At 48.4% G+C, this 15922-nt stretch overlaps 4 protein-coding genes across 4 annotated transcripts in view; 1 reads left to right on the top strand and 3 right to left on the bottom strand.

Annotated features, from left to right (window-relative positions):
• The window catches only part of EAH_00004830 (Chromosome III, complete sequence, related), a gene marked incomplete at both ends in the record, with an annotated part of 11329 nt that extends 11075 nt beyond the window's left edge, over positions 1-254 (top strand). The window contains one exon of the mRNA XM_013393040.1: positions 1-254. This exon is cut by the window's left edge and continues 193 nt beyond it. Coding sequence (XP_013248494.1) covers positions 1-254 — 254 coding nt within the window.
• Positions 255-1499: 1245 nt separating this feature from the next.
• EAH_00004840 (hypothetical protein, conserved) lies at positions 1500-6126 on the bottom strand (the record flags this gene model as incomplete). Its single annotated transcript, XM_013393041.1, has 6 exons — positions 1500-2633; positions 3198-3251; positions 3550-3732; positions 4124-4219; positions 4504-4578; positions 4795-6126. The coding sequence occupies 6 exons, from the start codon at positions 6124-6126 to the stop codon at positions 1500-1502; spliced, it is 2874 nt and encodes a 957-aa protein (XP_013248495.1).
• Positions 6127-11234: 5108 nt separating this feature from the next.
• EAH_00004850 (ABC transporter, putative) lies at positions 11235-12814 on the bottom strand (the record flags this gene model as incomplete). The annotated part of the gene is made up of 3 exons (XM_013393042.1): positions 11235-11924; positions 12214-12332; positions 12667-12814. 3 exons carry the CDS (start codon positions 12812-12814, stop codon positions 11235-11237), a joined length of 957 nt encoding a protein of 318 aa, XP_013248496.1.
• A 1487-nt stretch (positions 12815-14301) lies between these two features.
• On the bottom strand, positions 14302-15141 carry EAH_00004860 (hypothetical protein; the record flags this gene model as incomplete). Its single annotated transcript, XM_013393043.1, has 2 exons — positions 14302-14367; positions 14500-15141. 2 exons carry the CDS (start codon positions 15139-15141, stop codon positions 14302-14304), a joined length of 708 nt encoding a protein of 235 aa, XP_013248497.1.
• Positions 15142-15922: the final 781 nt, after the last annotated feature.

A 15922-nucleotide genomic window follows, 5' to 3' on the forward strand; every position in this document is an offset into this window, starting at 1 on the left:
GCAGCAGCAGCAACAACAGAGGATCTTCTGGCTCACGGAACAAGGTTAAGAAGCCACCGGTCCCTACCCCTGTCTCTGCTGTACTGTCGACAGCCCCTGCTGCAGCAGGAGGTGCAGCAGCAGCTGCAGCAGGAGCAGCACCAGCACCAGCAGCAGCAGCAGGAACAGCAGCAGCTGCTGCTGACGGCAGCATTCCGCAGCCACGCAACGCTTTGTTTGCGCAGCACGGCGAACAGAGACACACGCGCAATTAATAGGTTTGCTGCTGTCTCTCTCTTGCTGCTGCTCTAAGTGTCTCCAAGGAGACAGTTAACTCAACACCATTTCTTCTTTATTCATTAGTCTTACTCTTATTTATTTATGTTTTCTTTTATTATTAAATATACATATATATATAGATGTAGATAAAGAAAAAAATAAATAAATAAATATATATATATCTATATATATATATCTATATATATATATATAGATATAGATATAGATATAGATATAGATATATATATATTAACAATAACTATTCTAACGAGCTGAAGGGTTTTAATTAAGATTACTTCTTAATTTTCTTTTCAAGTTCATATTAATTGTCTTAATTGTTATATGGATATATATATATATATATATTTATTTATTTATATTTATTATTTTATTTATACCCGTATAATATATATATATATGCATTGTTTTAACTGTTATTAATTGCTTTAATTAATATGACTGTATAAATTAATATTATTTTATATTCTTCTCGTCCTTTTAATTAGCAGAAGTGTTTAAATTATTTTCTTTTAGTTCGTCTTTATTATTTTTAGTTTGTTTATTTGTTGTTAATTTATTTTGGCTTTTTAATTACTCATTTATGTTTAATTTGCATTGTCTGTTTTAATTATTTATTTTAATCTATTTGAGTAATAACTTCTCTCTTATTCATCTTTGTTGTCTTAACTTGTCTTTGCTGTTTTAATCCGCTTTCTACACTCTACTGGTTATTCTTATATATATATATATATATATACCTACGTATAGATATATGTATATATACATATATATGCATATATGTATATATTCATATATATATGCATATATGTATATATGTATATATATATATGTATTTATATGTATATATATAATTTGGGTTGTTATTCTTTTTACTTGCTGTCGCTGCACTTAATAGTAATAATAAATAATTAAATAAGTAAATAAATTAATAAATAATAATATTTAGTGATAATAATAATAATGGTAGTAGGAGTAAAAATAATAATAATAATTGATAATAATAACAATGTAGCTAGTATTGAGGGAGCAGAAGAGCACGCTGAGGAGACAGTTGGAGACAGTTAGAGGCAGGGGATAGCTGAGGCCAAGAGAGAAGGAGACAGCAGAGACAGAGACAGAGAGCGAAGTCTATATAAATTTGCTGCTGCGTTATTGTTGGGTTGCTGCTGCAAAGCAGCAGTGTGGGGTTGCTAAAAGGAGACATCACCTGCGGAGACACCTCAGGCTGTACTGGGATCCCCCAGCCGCACCCACAGTGCGGCGAGAGCTGCTGCTGCCAGCACTAGCACGGTGTACGTACACTGCAGTGAGGCCCCCAGCAGCATCCAGTTGGGGGGTTGCTGCTGCTGCTGCTGCAGCAAAGAAGCTGCATGCGTTGCATGCGGGGGATGGGCACCCCTCCAGGCCCAATGCAAGCAGCGCTGAACTGCAGCAGGGAGTTTGTATAAAAGTGTCTCCTTTAGCCGCATAGACAAAGGAGACAGCAGCCAGGCTTGGCAAGAGACAGTTGCTGCAGAGCCGGGGATCTGCTGCTGCTGTCTCCCCTCCCCTGCTGCTGCTGCTGCACGCAGGCGCTTACGCTGCTTAGACACCTCAAGGAGACACGCAGCACTGAGACCCTGAGCCTTCAGCTCCTGAAAGGAGACAGGAGACTGTGCAGCGATGCTTAGGAGCTGCTGCAGCGCTGTCTTTTTCACCTCGGTTGTCTCCTCTCCCTGCACATTCTGCTGCTGCTGCTGCTGCTGCTGCTGTTGCTGTTGCTCTGCAGCAGCAGCAGGAGCTGCTGGGGTGTGGGGCCCCGCAGGCGTATTTGCATTGGCTGTAGCTGCGAGTTCTTCAAAGAGAGACAGCCCGGCGTGGGGTGTACGGGGTCTTGAGTGTACAGGTGTCTCCGTAGGGTGAGGAGACAGCTGAGAAGCAGAGCTTACTGCGCTGCTGCTGGCTTCTGCACAGGCAAAGCGCATGCAATGCCAGTGCTGAGGAGACCCTGAAGAGGAGACAGGAGACAGGGGATGAGGCCCTATCCGATCAAGAGACAAAGAAGCCCTTAGGTTGTGTCTCAGGCTATAGCCCCTCAGCAAACTGTTATAGCGGGAGTAACGCCAGCCGCTTCCTGCTGCTCCTGCTCCTCCTGCTGCTGCTGCTGTTGCTGCTGCTGCTAGCTTCCTCGAATCGGAGCTGTCTCCTTTTGAGAAGAGGGACCCTACAGCGGTTGAGTCCTCTGAAGATCTCGCGGAGACACCCCAGTAGCCTCTCGGCCCTTCACCTCCATTAGAGACAGACATAATATCTTTTTCTTTATTCTTCTCACCCGCACGCAGAGCCCCTCCTCTACCGGCTGAGCAACTCTCTAACTGCAGCAGCAGAAGAAGCAGTAGTAGCAGCAGAAGCAGCAGAAGCAGAAGCAGCAGCAGCAAGAGCAGAACATGAGGTAGCAGCAGCACAACTTGCTGAGGCAGCGACAGGAGACAGCAAAAGGCTGCTTAAAGGAGACAGGAGACAGAGACAGTCGCTAGTTGGCTGTCTCCTCTCCCCCAGAGGCCCTCTAGGCCCGCTGTCTCTCTTTGTATGCTTGCGTTACTGTCTCTCTCTATTACTGTCTCTTTCTGTCTCTGTGTCTGTCTCTCTCTCTCTCTGTCTCCGTCTCTCATCCTGTCTCTACCTCTATCGCTGCTTCTGTCCCCTTCTTTTGTTTCTGTCTCTTTCTGTCTCTATTTGTGTCTCCGCTGTTGTCTCTCTTTATATATGTTTCCGTCTTTGTTTCTATCTCTCTCTGCTACTCTGCCTGTCTCTGTCTCTACCTCTATCTCTGACTCTCTGACTGTCTGTCTCTGCCTCTCTGTCTCAGTCTCTCTGTCTCTGTCTCTGTCTCTCTGTCTCTTTCTTTCTGTGTCTCTACTTGCAGAGCCCCTCCTCACCCCTTGTTGACGAGAGGCAGAGAGTAAGGAGACAGCTTGTTTACTCCGAGCCAGCTGCAGCAGAGACAGCGCAGCACACAGGACACTGCATGCACTTTAAGCTAACAGCAACGGGAACCCCCCTAAAAGCTTCTCGTAATATCTGTTGTCTCCTCCTGTCTCCTTCTATCTCTTGCTGTCTCTGCGTCTCTCCTGCTGCTGTCTCCTTCTCTCTGCTGCTGTCTCTGTGTGTCTGCTGCTGGCTCCCTATGTCTGCTGCTGTCTCTGTGTGTCTGCTGCTGTCTCCTTCTATCTCCGGGTGTCTCCACCTCTCTTCTCAGCTGTCTCGTTCTGTGTTGTGGTGTCTCCTCACCTCCTCGCATGCATCGCGGAGACGCTGTTTGAGTGTTGCTGCTGTCTCCTTTGTTTGTTTTAATTCTTCTTCTTGTGCTGTATGTGCCCGCACAAAAGCTTCAAACCCCCGCTGCAGCCGCTGCAGCTCTAACTGCAGCTGCTGCACTTGCGTTTGACTAGCAAAGAGCTTTTCTTCACACTTCTGTGCATACACCCCAACGCAATAAGATTTAAAAAGTAATATAATATACACAGTAGATACCCTATAACGTACTCTATACACCCTATTAACATTCTAAACAATATACACCCTATATACTCTATACACCCTATATACCCTATACTATATGCCAAATATTATATAAGATATATATATTATATGCTATACTCTATACACCCTGTACAGCCTATATACTCTATACACATTATAAGCCCTATACACCCTAAAACAAGAAGAGGAGAGAGATATACACTGCATGCGTTACTGCATGCACGGAGGGGGCGATGGTGGTGGCCCCCGCGGCAGCATAATATAAACTGTCTCCAAGTGCATGCAGAGAGGAGACAGAAGGAGACAGTAAAAGGAGACAGACCTTATACTTAAAGAGCTGCTGCAGCTCCGCCTCAGCGTTTAAACACTTCTGCTTGGTGGCGCTCAACTCTTCGTATAGACCCTGATTCTCTGCTAGCTGCAAACAAGAAGCAGCAGCAGCACTAGAAGCAGCAGATTAAAGAGAGACAGAAGAGACAGAAGAGATATAAGGAGACACACGAGAGACACTGGAGACAGGAGACACCGCCAAAGAGAGGTGTAGTGGCCACGACTGTGCATTTGTAGGCACTCGAGAGACATCAATCAGCAACTGCTGTTGGTGCTGCTGCTGTTGGTGCTGCTGCTGGTGCTGCTGCTGCTGTTGCTGCTGCTGTTGTTGCTGCTGCTGTTGCTGCAGCAGCAGCAGCTGGTAAGACATACCAGCCTTTCATTCTCTTCTAGGGCAGAGTTGAGTTGCTGCTTCTGGCGAGACGCGGCGGCACTCCATCTGTGACACTGCGCAGCAGCAGCAGCAGTAGCAGCAACAGCAGCAGAAGCAACAGCAGCAGCAGCAACAACAACAGCAGCAGCAAGAGGAGATTGCATATGAATGCAAGAGTGAGCTTTAGAGGCAATCTAAAGGGAGTTGATTGCGGGTGTATTGTGTGCAGGGGGCAGCGAAGGAATCAAGGGGTGTCTCCTAAAAGGAGACAGGAGACAGTAGAGCAGCACCTGTGCTGCTGCAAGCGAAGCCTCTTCAAACAATTCATCAAGACAGTGGGCTAGAGCACTAAGGCCGTAGCGGCTGTCTGTTGTAGTGGTGGAGGTGTCTCCTCCTGCTTGAGTGTCTCTTCTGCTTGTTGCAGAGGCACATCGAGGAGACAGGGGAGCAAATAGTCTCCTTGGAGACACCCCAGTTGTTTCCTGCTGCTCTATCTTTCGCAGACGCATAGAGAGACGCCGCAGCCGCGAGGCTACGCGCTGCGCTAAGTCTCCTTCAGCAGAGCTGTCTCCTGTCCCTCCACTATCAGAGGCAGAAGCAGCAGATTCGTGCAGACAAAGAGGCCTCAATAAACTGTCTCCTCTCCTGGGACTCGCAAGGAGACTGTCTCCTCGTCGCCCACTGGGGGGTACACCCTCGCCTCGCCGGAGACTGTCTCCTTTAAAGAGGAGACTGTCTCCTTCTTGCAGGCTGTCTCCTCCTTGACTGTCTCCTTTATGGAGGTTACTGTCTCCTCCCTGCAGACTGTCTCCTCCTTGGGGACAGTTGTCTTCTCCAGAGAGGAGACTGTCTCCTCTCTGAAGACTGTCTCCTCGCGAGGGGAGACTATCTCCTCTTTGGGGTCTGTCTCCTTGGGGCAGCAGCAGATTCCCTCCTCGCCCTGAACTGTCTCCGTTTACGAGGATATTGTCTCTTCTTTGAGAACTGTCTCCTTGAGGGAGGAGACTGTCACCTCTTTGCATGCAGTCTCCCCTTTGAAGGCTGTCTCCTTTGTAAAGGAGACTGTCTCCTTTCTGAAGACTGTCTCCTTCGGGGAGGAGACTGTCTCCTCTTTGGGTACTGTCTCCTCCCCAAGGGCTTCTAGCTGAAGGTGCTACGCGGAGACAGTCTCTGCTCTTAGGAGACTGTTTATGCCTCCGACTCCTCATACATTCAATGCCCTCCCCAGAAGGCACAGGGGGCCCCCCGACTTCAGGGGGCCCCTCGTCTCCAGGGGCCCCCTCCACCTCAGGGGGCCCCCTGTGTCCGGGGGCCCCCTGAGGAGAACGGGGCCCCCTATCTCCAGGGGCCCCCTTGTCCTCAGGGCCCCCCCTCTTCGAAGGGGCCCCCCTGGGGCTGAGTTTCCCGCGTCGTCTCGGCTTCGTCTGCCCCTCAGAGATGCTATTGCTGCTGCTGCTGATGCTGCTGCAGCTGCTGCTGCTGCTGCTGCTGCTGCTTTGGAGTTGGCTGCTGCTGGGGCCCCTGGTAGCCCTTAGGAAGAGACGGCATTGAGAGGCCCCTGAGGGCCCTTGGTGAGGAGGCCCCATCAGATGACTGAGGCCCTGAGTCTCTTCTTCTTGCATCTTCTATTAAGGACTAGATAAATATAAGAAGGAGACAGCTAAATAAAAGCCCTTAACAACCTCAATAAACCCCCCAAAGCTCTATTTCAGTGTACATACACCCGAAGAGAGCCGCCGCTCGCTGAGCGGCGGCTGAGAGAAAGACTAAGAAGATGCTGTGCTCCTTTTAAAGGTATTATTGCTAGTAAAGGAAGAAAGCTATTAAAAGAGATGAAAAATAAAACAAACAAAGCATTAAAAAGCAGCTTCCCGAGGCCCGCAGCCTTACGCTATGCCCGCAGCCGACAGCCAGCGGCCTAAGGTTGAGGCCCAGTGGAGACAATAATTAAATTAGAAGCTGTTTATCTGTCTCTCTTTGAGTTTATACCTCTCTATTGCTGCTTATCGTTCAATACAAGCCTATCAAACAGACTAAACTTTAAAAAAACACCTGCAGATACACCCCAACCCATACAGCCACAGCTCTTACCTTTCCCTCAGCTCGCAGATTCTCATAAAAGCAATTACGGGCCCTCTAAGAGACCCTAGGACCCCTCTAAGGGACCCTAGGGGCCCCCATATGAGCCGCTGGGGGCCCCCTAGGGGCCCCCATAAGGGTCATTGGGGGCCCCCTAGGGGCCCTAGGGGGCCCCTTGAGGGCCGTTAGGGGCCCCTTAGGGCCCCTAATACCCTATAAGAGGCATTAGAAAGATTCATGCCAGCCTATATTAGCGAGCAGATGCAGGGGCGAGCGTACTCTTAAGTGTCTCCTTCGCTGCTGTATTGGTGTAAAAGAGACGCCTCAGGCGTCTCTTTTCGTCTCCCAGCAGCAGCAGCAGCAACAAAAGCAGCAGCAACAAGAACAGCAGCAGCGGCAATAACAGCAGCATCAATTGCTTTCATGCACTCACAAACACCTCTTCTGCCCCAATACCCCTCGCGGTCTCTACAGCAGCAGCAGCAGCAGCTGCTGCAGCAGCATCAACTGCTTTCACGCACTCACAAACACCTCTTCTGCCCCAATACCCCTCGCGGTCTCTACAGCAGCAGCAGCAGCAGCTGCTGCTGCTGCTGCAGAGCGCTTCTACGTCTTTGCTGCAGTCTCTGCCTTTTCCCAATGGTTAGCTCTCCCTATAAAGTAATAGAGAGGAGACAGCGGGCTTCAACCGCCCCCCCAGCAGAAGGAGACAAAAAACAAAAGGAGACAACGCCGTAGCCCCCTCCCCGCACCCGTACACTATACCCCTCTGCGTGACTCGTTAGTCTCCTAGCTAGCTACTTAACTACACAGCTAGCTAGCTAGCTAGATAGCTAGCTAGCTAGATATCTAGCATACTAAATAGGCGGCTAGCTAGCAAGCTAGCTAGAAGAGTTGGAGGTCCCCCTTAAGGCGCATTGCTTGGGGCTGCCACGTTGCAATACGAAAAGAGAGACCCTCAGCGAGAGGACAAAGGCCCTTGCTGCTGACTCGTGTAGCTAGCTAACCGCTAGCTGTGCAGCTAGACGCAGCTGCAGAGACAAAGAGACAGTTAAGGGGAGGCAAAAAAACCAAGTGCTGCCAGTAGGGCCCGCCTCCGTTTGTCTCTGTCTCTTCTGTACCCTCATCTTTGTTGTTGAATACTGTCTGTATACTGTCTGTCTCCTTCCGCTTCACTGGCAGCTGGCGCCTAAGGGCCCTTCAGCTGCGTTTTGTAGGGCCTCCTGCTGCTGCAGCAGATGGCTGTGGGGCCCTGCCCTGCTGCAGCAGCAGCAGCGGCCCTGTATGGTCCATTTCTGCTGCTGCAGCAGCAACGCTGTAAGGCCCTCCCCTGCTGCAGCAGCAGCAGAGTAGTGTGGTTCTGCCCTGCTGCTGCAGCAGAAGGCTGCGAGCCCCCACCGTGCAGCAGCAGAAGCAAGTCTATGTGGCCCTCCCCTGCTGCAACATCAGCAGCAGCCTCGCTGCAGCATCAGCAGGTGCCCCCCCCACCCCCTTCCCGCCATGCTGGTGCAGCAGCAGCAGCCTCGCTGCAGCCGCAGCAGGTGTTATGCCTAACCCCTGCTGCAGCAGCAGCAGCAGCAGCAGCAGCAGCGGCGTCATATGCTTGATTTAGGGGTCTTTAACACTCTAACCCTATGCGTCTGTTGCAGTACTTAAGACCTAGGAAGGCAAACGCTCGCAGGGTAAGCGCAAGTGCTGCTAAGATACACAAGTTAGGACCGAGCCGGGTGTCGCTGAGGCCCCCAGAGACAGCAAGGAAATCAGGGGGTAATGAAGACCAGGTGGGGTTGTTGTTAAACTCATTTGCAGCAAAGCATAGATAAGGATAATGAATAAAAGATATATACTTCAGCCAACGGATCCAGGGCTGCATGCATATACACAACACACAACAACAATACATCACATACAAACACACTCATACTGCTCCTCTGCTCCTCTTCATCATCTACTCGCCCTACTGCTGCTGCTGCTGCTAATGCTGCTGCTGCTGCTGCTGCTAGACACAGTGGTAACTGCTAGTGATAAACTTCTGTTGGTGTTGTAGCAATTTCTGCAGCAGCAACTGAACAGAACCTGCACCCCTCGATACGTGCTGCTGAGCAGCTGCAGCAGCACGAGCTGCAGCAGCAGCAGCAGCAGCAGCTGCTGCTGCTGCTGCTGCTGGCTAGCTGTTGAAAAGGGAAGTAAAGACCTACTGGGATATCCTGCTCTCTAATGTAAAACCCGCAAACGAGCAAAATGATGACGAGGACCATTGGAGAAAAACTCTGCGCCACCGAAAGACGAGGAGCTGCGCATACACCCCAACCACATGCAGCAGCAGCAGCAGCAGCAACAGGATCAGCAGCAGCAGCTTGACCGGTGGTGTAATGCGAAGACCTCTAGCAGCAGAGTCTATGTGCAGCAATCCCAGTAGTAGCACCAACAGCAGCACCAAACCAGAAGCAGCAGGAGCAGGAGCAGAAGCAGCAGGAGCAGGAGCAGAAGCAGCAGCAGCAGAAGCAGCAGCAGCAACAGCAGCAGCAGCAGCAGCAGCAGGGAGAGGTGAGGCTGTTTACAAATGGTTGAAGCGAAGAAGAGGAATGAAGTGGAGGCAAAGATAGAGAGCTGGGCGATTACCAAATACAGAAAAAAGCGTCCCGCGTCCGCAGACATCCCTGAGGTGTACAGACACCCCAATCAGCAACCAAGACCCTTAACGCTCTCTCTTCCTCCTACCTAAACAGCTAGCTAGCTAGCTAGCTAGCTAGGTAGGGAACAGGGAATGGTCGGTGGGGTTTGAAACAACAACGAGGCAGTAAGGAGCGTTAGACTAGCTTCACTGTACAGCTGCGAGTTGCAGGAGGTGCTGGAGGGTTTGCTGCAGGTATTTGGGGTGTGCATACACCTGAAATGTACATACACCTAGGGTGTATATACACCTGAGGTGTATGTACACCTGAGGGAGACTCACCAGCCATCCAGTAGGCAATGACGAGGACAGTAGTCAGCGGAAGATGTTGAAAAGGCATCGAAGCAATTGACTTCGCCATGAAGTAAGCAAATGGGGTGTATGTACCGTTCGCAGTGTCTCTGCAGCAGCAACAGCAGCAGCAGCAGCAGCAAGCAGCAATAGCAGCAGGGGCTCTATATAAGCAGCTCGCCAAGGCAGAGACTGACAGCGGGAGACAGCAGAATTGAGAGAAAGGAGAGAGAGACAGCAGACAGACAAAAAAGACAGAGAGAGACACTGAAAGAGATAAGAGAGAGACAGAAAAAGAGACAGAGAGACAGACGAAGAAACACAAAAAGGGAGACACACAAAGGAGACAGAAAAGGAGACAGAAAAGGAGACAGAAGGACAGATAAGAGGGGCCCGGAGAGAGACAGCAAGAGCGAGACAGATAAAAATAGAGAGAGAAGGAGAGTCAGAGACGGACACTCTCCTGTGTGTCTCCTTACCTATTAAACAGCTCTCGGTCTTCAGCAAAGAGACAGAGACAATCTAAAGGAGTAAACACAATGTGTGTAGCTAAGAAAAAGAGACAGCCTAACATATTACGCCCCGCTATCTCCACCGGACCCTTCGAAGGCACATCCCAAAATATGGCTCCTGAAGAGACACACAACTATGCATGCAAGCTGCTGCTGCTGCTGCTGTAGCTGCTGCTGCTGCTGTTACTGCTGCTGCTGTTGCTTTTGCTGGAGATGCAGATGCTTTAGTTTCTGCTGTAGCTGCTGCGGAGACTACACAAGAAAGCAGATAGAAGAAAGGAGACAGAAGAAAGGGGACAGAAAAAAGGAGACAGAATAAAAGAGAGAGAATAAAGGAGGCAGAAGAAAGGAGACAGAATAAAGAATCCACAGTAAGAAAGACAGAATAAAGGAGACAGACTAAAGGAGCCAGAAGAAAGGAGACAGACGAAAGGAGACAGAAGAAAGGAGACAGAAGCAAGGAGAGACCCTAGAGGAGACAGAAGAAAGGAGACAGAAGAAAGGAGACAGCCAAAAGGAGACAGCCTAAAGGAGACAGCCAAAAGGAGACAGCCAAAAGGAGACAGCCAAAAGGAGACAGCCAAAAGGAGACAAACTAACCAACAATAAACCCCAAAAGGGTGTTCAGTGAAAACTGCAAAATTGTGACGAGCGGATTTCTCGCGAAGTTTACAGACGTCATTTGCATCAGCACGCACAGCTCCGTGCCCCACCGCGTCCTTAGAAATAAATAAATAAATATAAATAAATAAATATAAATTAATATAAATTAATGCATCTATCCATGTATGAATGTGTATATGGATACCGAGGGTTTATTAGGCAGTATTAGGGTTTGCTCTGATTTAATTTTCTAGGGTTTATAAAAAATTATTAGGGTTTAGGTGGTTTAGTGTGGTATATTAAACTTCATTAGGGTTTTTATCCTGAGGTTTATTTACTTGTGTGTCCTAGGGTTTACTATTGTTCTTTTCTACTGTTGATTAGGGTTTACTGCTGCTGATTACGGTTTAGGGTTTAGGGTAAATAATTAGGGTTTATTGTTGTTGTTCTGTATTGTTGATTAGGGTTTAGGATTTAGGGTAAATAATTAGGGTTTATTAGGGTTTATCAAGGTTAATTAAGGCTTATTAGGGTTTATTAGGGTTTATTAGGGTTTATTAGGGTTTAGGGTTTAGGGCTTAGAAGGTGGTGTTGCGTACAGAAACGCTCTGTGGTCCTGGAGACGCTGATGCAGCCCTTTTGCTGTTTGTTTGTCTTGCGGCTGCTGCAGCTCTAACTCTATTTTATCTTTAATAGCAGCAGCAAAGTGTGAAGAACTAAAAAGACGAGGTAGGCGGTTAACCTGCTCTTGAGAGACAGTAACTCGCACCATATGAGATTCATAATATGACAATAAACCTGCTGTCTCCTTTTCTGTTTCTGTCTCCTCCGTCTCTGTCTCCATTAATATATGTGCAGCACTCCCTTCACGTACAAGCCCACGATGTCCTGCTGCTCCTTCTTCCCTCTCAGCCTCTTGCTGCTGTTGCTGCTGCTGCTGTTGCTGCTGCTGCTGTTGCTGCTGCTGCTGTTGCTGCTGCTGCTGTTGCTGCTGCTGGGGTTTGCTGCTGCTGCTGCTGCTGCTACTGCATGCAGGCAAAGTTAGGACTCTCTCTTCCGTGTGTCTTCCTCGAAGTTGAGCTTGCTCTTCTTCTGGCTCAACTCTTAAAGTGAGGAGATCAAGAAGAAAATCAGCAGGATTAAAGCGAGGGGGGCAGCGGAGACCTAAACTAGAGAAGTATTTGCTGCAGCTGCTTGCTGCTCCTTGATAGACTACCTCGCCACGGTGCAGCAGCAGCAATTCATCAAACATTGCAAACAACTGCAGCACAACAAGCAGCAGCAACGCACGCAGCAGCAAAAGCAAAAGCAGTGTCTCCGCGTCTATACACCCCAAACTGTCTCCTACACAAACCGCAAACGTTCTCCTCATCTATACACCTTAAACTGTCTCCTTTTCTCTTCACCTTAAACTGTCTCCTCTACACACCATAAACTGTCTCCCTTTCTGCTCTCTTAAACACCATAAACTGTCTCCGTTTCTATTCTTGTAAACACCTTTAACTGTCTCCGTTTCTCTTCTCTTTAACTGTCTCCTTTGCTGTTCTTACCTGCGAACGCGGTTGATGTACAGTGCAGACGACTGTCCGACCCCCTGTCCTCGCCAGCCGCAGCAGCAGCCGCATCGTATCAAACGCCAAAGCTGCATCAAGCCCTGATGTAGGCTCATCTGCAGCAGCAGCAGCAGCAGCAGCAGCAGCAGCAGCAATAGTAGGTAGTAGTAGACAGTAGTAGGAGTAGTAGGAGTAGTGGTAGTATCTGTCTCCTCTATCTGTCTCCTCTATTTATCTGTCTCCTGTATCTGACAAGTGTCTCCTCTATTAAACTGTCTCCTCTGTTAAACTGTCTCCTCTATTAAACTGTCTCTTCTATGAAACTGTCTCCTCTATTAAACTGTCTCGTCTATTAAACTGTCTCCTCTATTAACCTGTCTCCTCTATTAAACTGTCTCGTCTATTAAACTGTCTCCTCTATTAAACTGTCTCCTCTATCTATTTGTTTACCTAAGAAGAGAAGAGAGGGGTTATTGAGAAGCTCTACAGACAGCGCAACCCTCTTCATCTCGCCTCCGCTAATACCCTTCTTAGCGGAGCCCCCAATTAAAGTGTCTCTTTGATGATATAAATTCATCGACTCCAGCACTTCCTTCATGCGCGCCTCTCTCGCCTGCATATAATATATATATATATATATTATATAAATATATATATTATATATATACTGTATATATACATATATATTATATATATTATATATATGATATATTATATATTATATATATTATATATATTATATATATAGACAATAAAGAGATACAATAAAGATATATATATATATATAGTTATATAGATATATAGATATGTACATATAGACATATAGACATATATATATGTGCATATATAGATATATAGTTAAAGAGATATATAGATATACATAGATTTACAGTCATATACATATAAATATAGAGAGATGGAAATAGCGAGGGAGAGAGAGGGATATATATATATATATACATATAGATATACAGACATATATATATATATAGAGAGAGAGAGAGACAGCGAAAGAAACAGAAGAGACAGAAACACAAATAGGAGACAGACGGACAAACAGAAGAGACCCTCAACAAGACAAAAGGAGACAAAACAAAACATGATAAAGACAACAAAGAGACAAGACGAAAGCAAGAGACAGTAGAGATGCAGCCCAAGACAAAAAGGAGACAGAAAAAACACAAGAGGAGACAGAAGAAGATCCAGCGAGAGACACGAGGAAGACAGAGAGGATAAAGAAGAGACAAAGGGATAGAGACAGACATAAAAGAGCGAAGAAAGAGACAAAGAAGAAGAGACAACAAGTAACAAAAGATGCAGACAGTAAGGAGACAAGCGCCTACTGCTTTAGAGACACCCGGAAGCTTGAGTGCAGCGAAGTAAGATAAGTACTCCCACACAGTTAAGTAAGGGGGGAGGATGTCCTTCTGTATATACACCCCAAAAGGAGACACTTACAAAACAGATTATTTATATACACCCCAAAGGAGACACTTACAAAATGAATGCTGCATATACACCCCAAAGGAGACACTTACAAAACAGATTATTTATATACACCCCAAAAGGAGACACTTACAAACCAAATGCTGTATATACACCCCAAAGGAGACACTTACAAACCAAATGCTGTGTATACACCCCATAAGGAGACACATAAAATCTAGTAAAAGACAGCGTCTTGCTGTGTATACACTCCAAAAGGAGACAGATGAAACCCCAGTGTGCAGAGACTCCCCCAGAGGCAAAGGAGGAGACAGAGGAGGAGACAGAGGAGACAGACGGAGAGAGAGGAGACAGAGACAGAGAGAGAAAGAGACACACAACATACCTGCATTATATAAGTAGCAAACGAAGACAAAGGAGACCCAGCAGGGACCCCGCGATAAACAAGCGTCCCTGATATCATCACGCGGGATGAAGCCCTAGACCGACCTGCAGCAGCAGCAGCAGCAGCAGCAGCAAGAGCAGCAGCAGCATTCGCAAGAGCAGCAGCAGCAGCAGCAGCAAGGGCAGCAGCAGCATTCGCAAGAGCAGCAGCAGCAGCAATAGCAGCAGCAGCAACAGGAAGTTCACTGACAGCAGCTATGCAGAGAGGGAGACGATCCACATTCGTGTAGCAGCAGGACAGGAAGCAGCAGAATCTGCGCTCTGCAAACCCTAAACCCTAAACCCTAAACCCTAAACCCTAAACCCTAAACCCTTACCTGCTAAGGCATTCAGCAGTGTTGTTTTCCCTGAGCCGCTGGGGCCCATAATAACTAACATGGAGCCAGGGCGTACGCAGATATTAATATCTTTAAGAATCATATTGAGTTCTGTGCTGCTGCTGCTGCTGCTACCGCTGCTGCTGCTGCTGCTGCTAGAGGTTTGAGTTGCTGGGGCCCCCGTGTTTGACCCGGGAGTCTCGCCTTCCTCCATCTGTGCGGCTGTGGCTTTGCTGCTGCTGCCGCTGCTGCTGTTGTTGTTGCTGCTGCTGCAGCACAAACGCTTGCAGGGTAAAGGCCCTCTCTTACGAATTGCATAGCAAAAATCTTTCGCTATCAAAGTCACTGGGGGGACCCCTGCAGAGCTACTCCACCCTTCACCTGCACCGACGGGGCCCCCTTTAGGGGCCCCCGGGGGGCCCCCCATTGAACCTCCCTGGGGGGCCCCCCTTACTGAACCCCCCTGGGGGGCCCCCCTCATTGAATCCCCCTGGGGGGCCTCCATTGAAGCAGCAGGTGGGGCCTCCACGGAGGCCCCAGGGGGGCCCCCTGTTTGGTCCCCCGTTGGGTCCCCTGGGGGGCCCCCAGGGGGGCCCCCTAGGGGGCCCCACGAAAGGGACGGCTTAGGGCCCTTTACCCTTTGTGCTGGAGCTGAGGGGCCCCCAGTGTCTTCGAGGGGGGGTGCAGCAGCAGCAGTTGTCTTTGCTTCGATCTCCATCTGTTCACTGCTTGCTAGCAATAGATACAGATGCAGCAGCAGCAACAGCAGAAGCCGCGGCGCCTGCAGCAGGAGCAGCGGGAGCAGGAGCAGCAAGAGCTTCTTGGGGTTGCTCTAGCCTGTGGCTATGCTGCTGTAATACGTCTCTCTGCTGCAGATTGAGGTGTATGTACAGCTGAAAGAAAAGAGAAGAAGTCCAATAGGCGTCAAAGACGAAGGCCGAGAGTTTAAAAAAGAAAGAGAAGACTCAAGGGCCCAGAGGGTAAGTTTGTTGAGGTGTACATACACCTCAGCTGCACTAAGAAGAACACAGGAAATAAATATAATTATAATAACAAAGGGCTGTCAATGATAAAGAATACAGCAGCAACAACACAAGACATCTCTCCTACAGCTTGCGTAAGGGGCCTCAGCAGCAGCAACAACACTGCCGCTGCTGTTGCTGCTGCTGTTGCTGCTGCTGCTGCTGCTGCGGCTGCAGGTGCCGTAGCTGTCTGAGTCTGCTTAGCTTTAATTTGTATATATTTTATTGTTAATAACAGAAATGCGAAGAGTCAACTAAAAGTAAAGAGCTTCCTCCTCTCTATCGGCTGTTGCTGCTGGTGCTGCTGTAGCTGGTAGTACTGGTCGCTGCTGCTGCTACTGCTGCTGCTGCTACAGCTGCTCGCTGTCGCTGCTGCTGCTGCTACTGCATGCACTGTGTGCGGGCTTAACGGGGCTTTAAAGGCGGCTCTATTGATTATTTTCGCCTGTTGTTTTTATAAGGGAAGCCGTTCCCTCT

The sequence above is a fragment of the Eimeria acervulina genome, genomic scaffold (genome assembly GCF_000499425.1).
Source record: "Eimeria acervulina Houghton genomic scaffold, Eah_scaff19, whole genome shotgun sequence".
NCBI classification, from domain to species: Eukaryota; Apicomplexa; class Conoidasida; order Eucoccidiorida; family Eimeriidae; genus Eimeria; species Eimeria acervulina.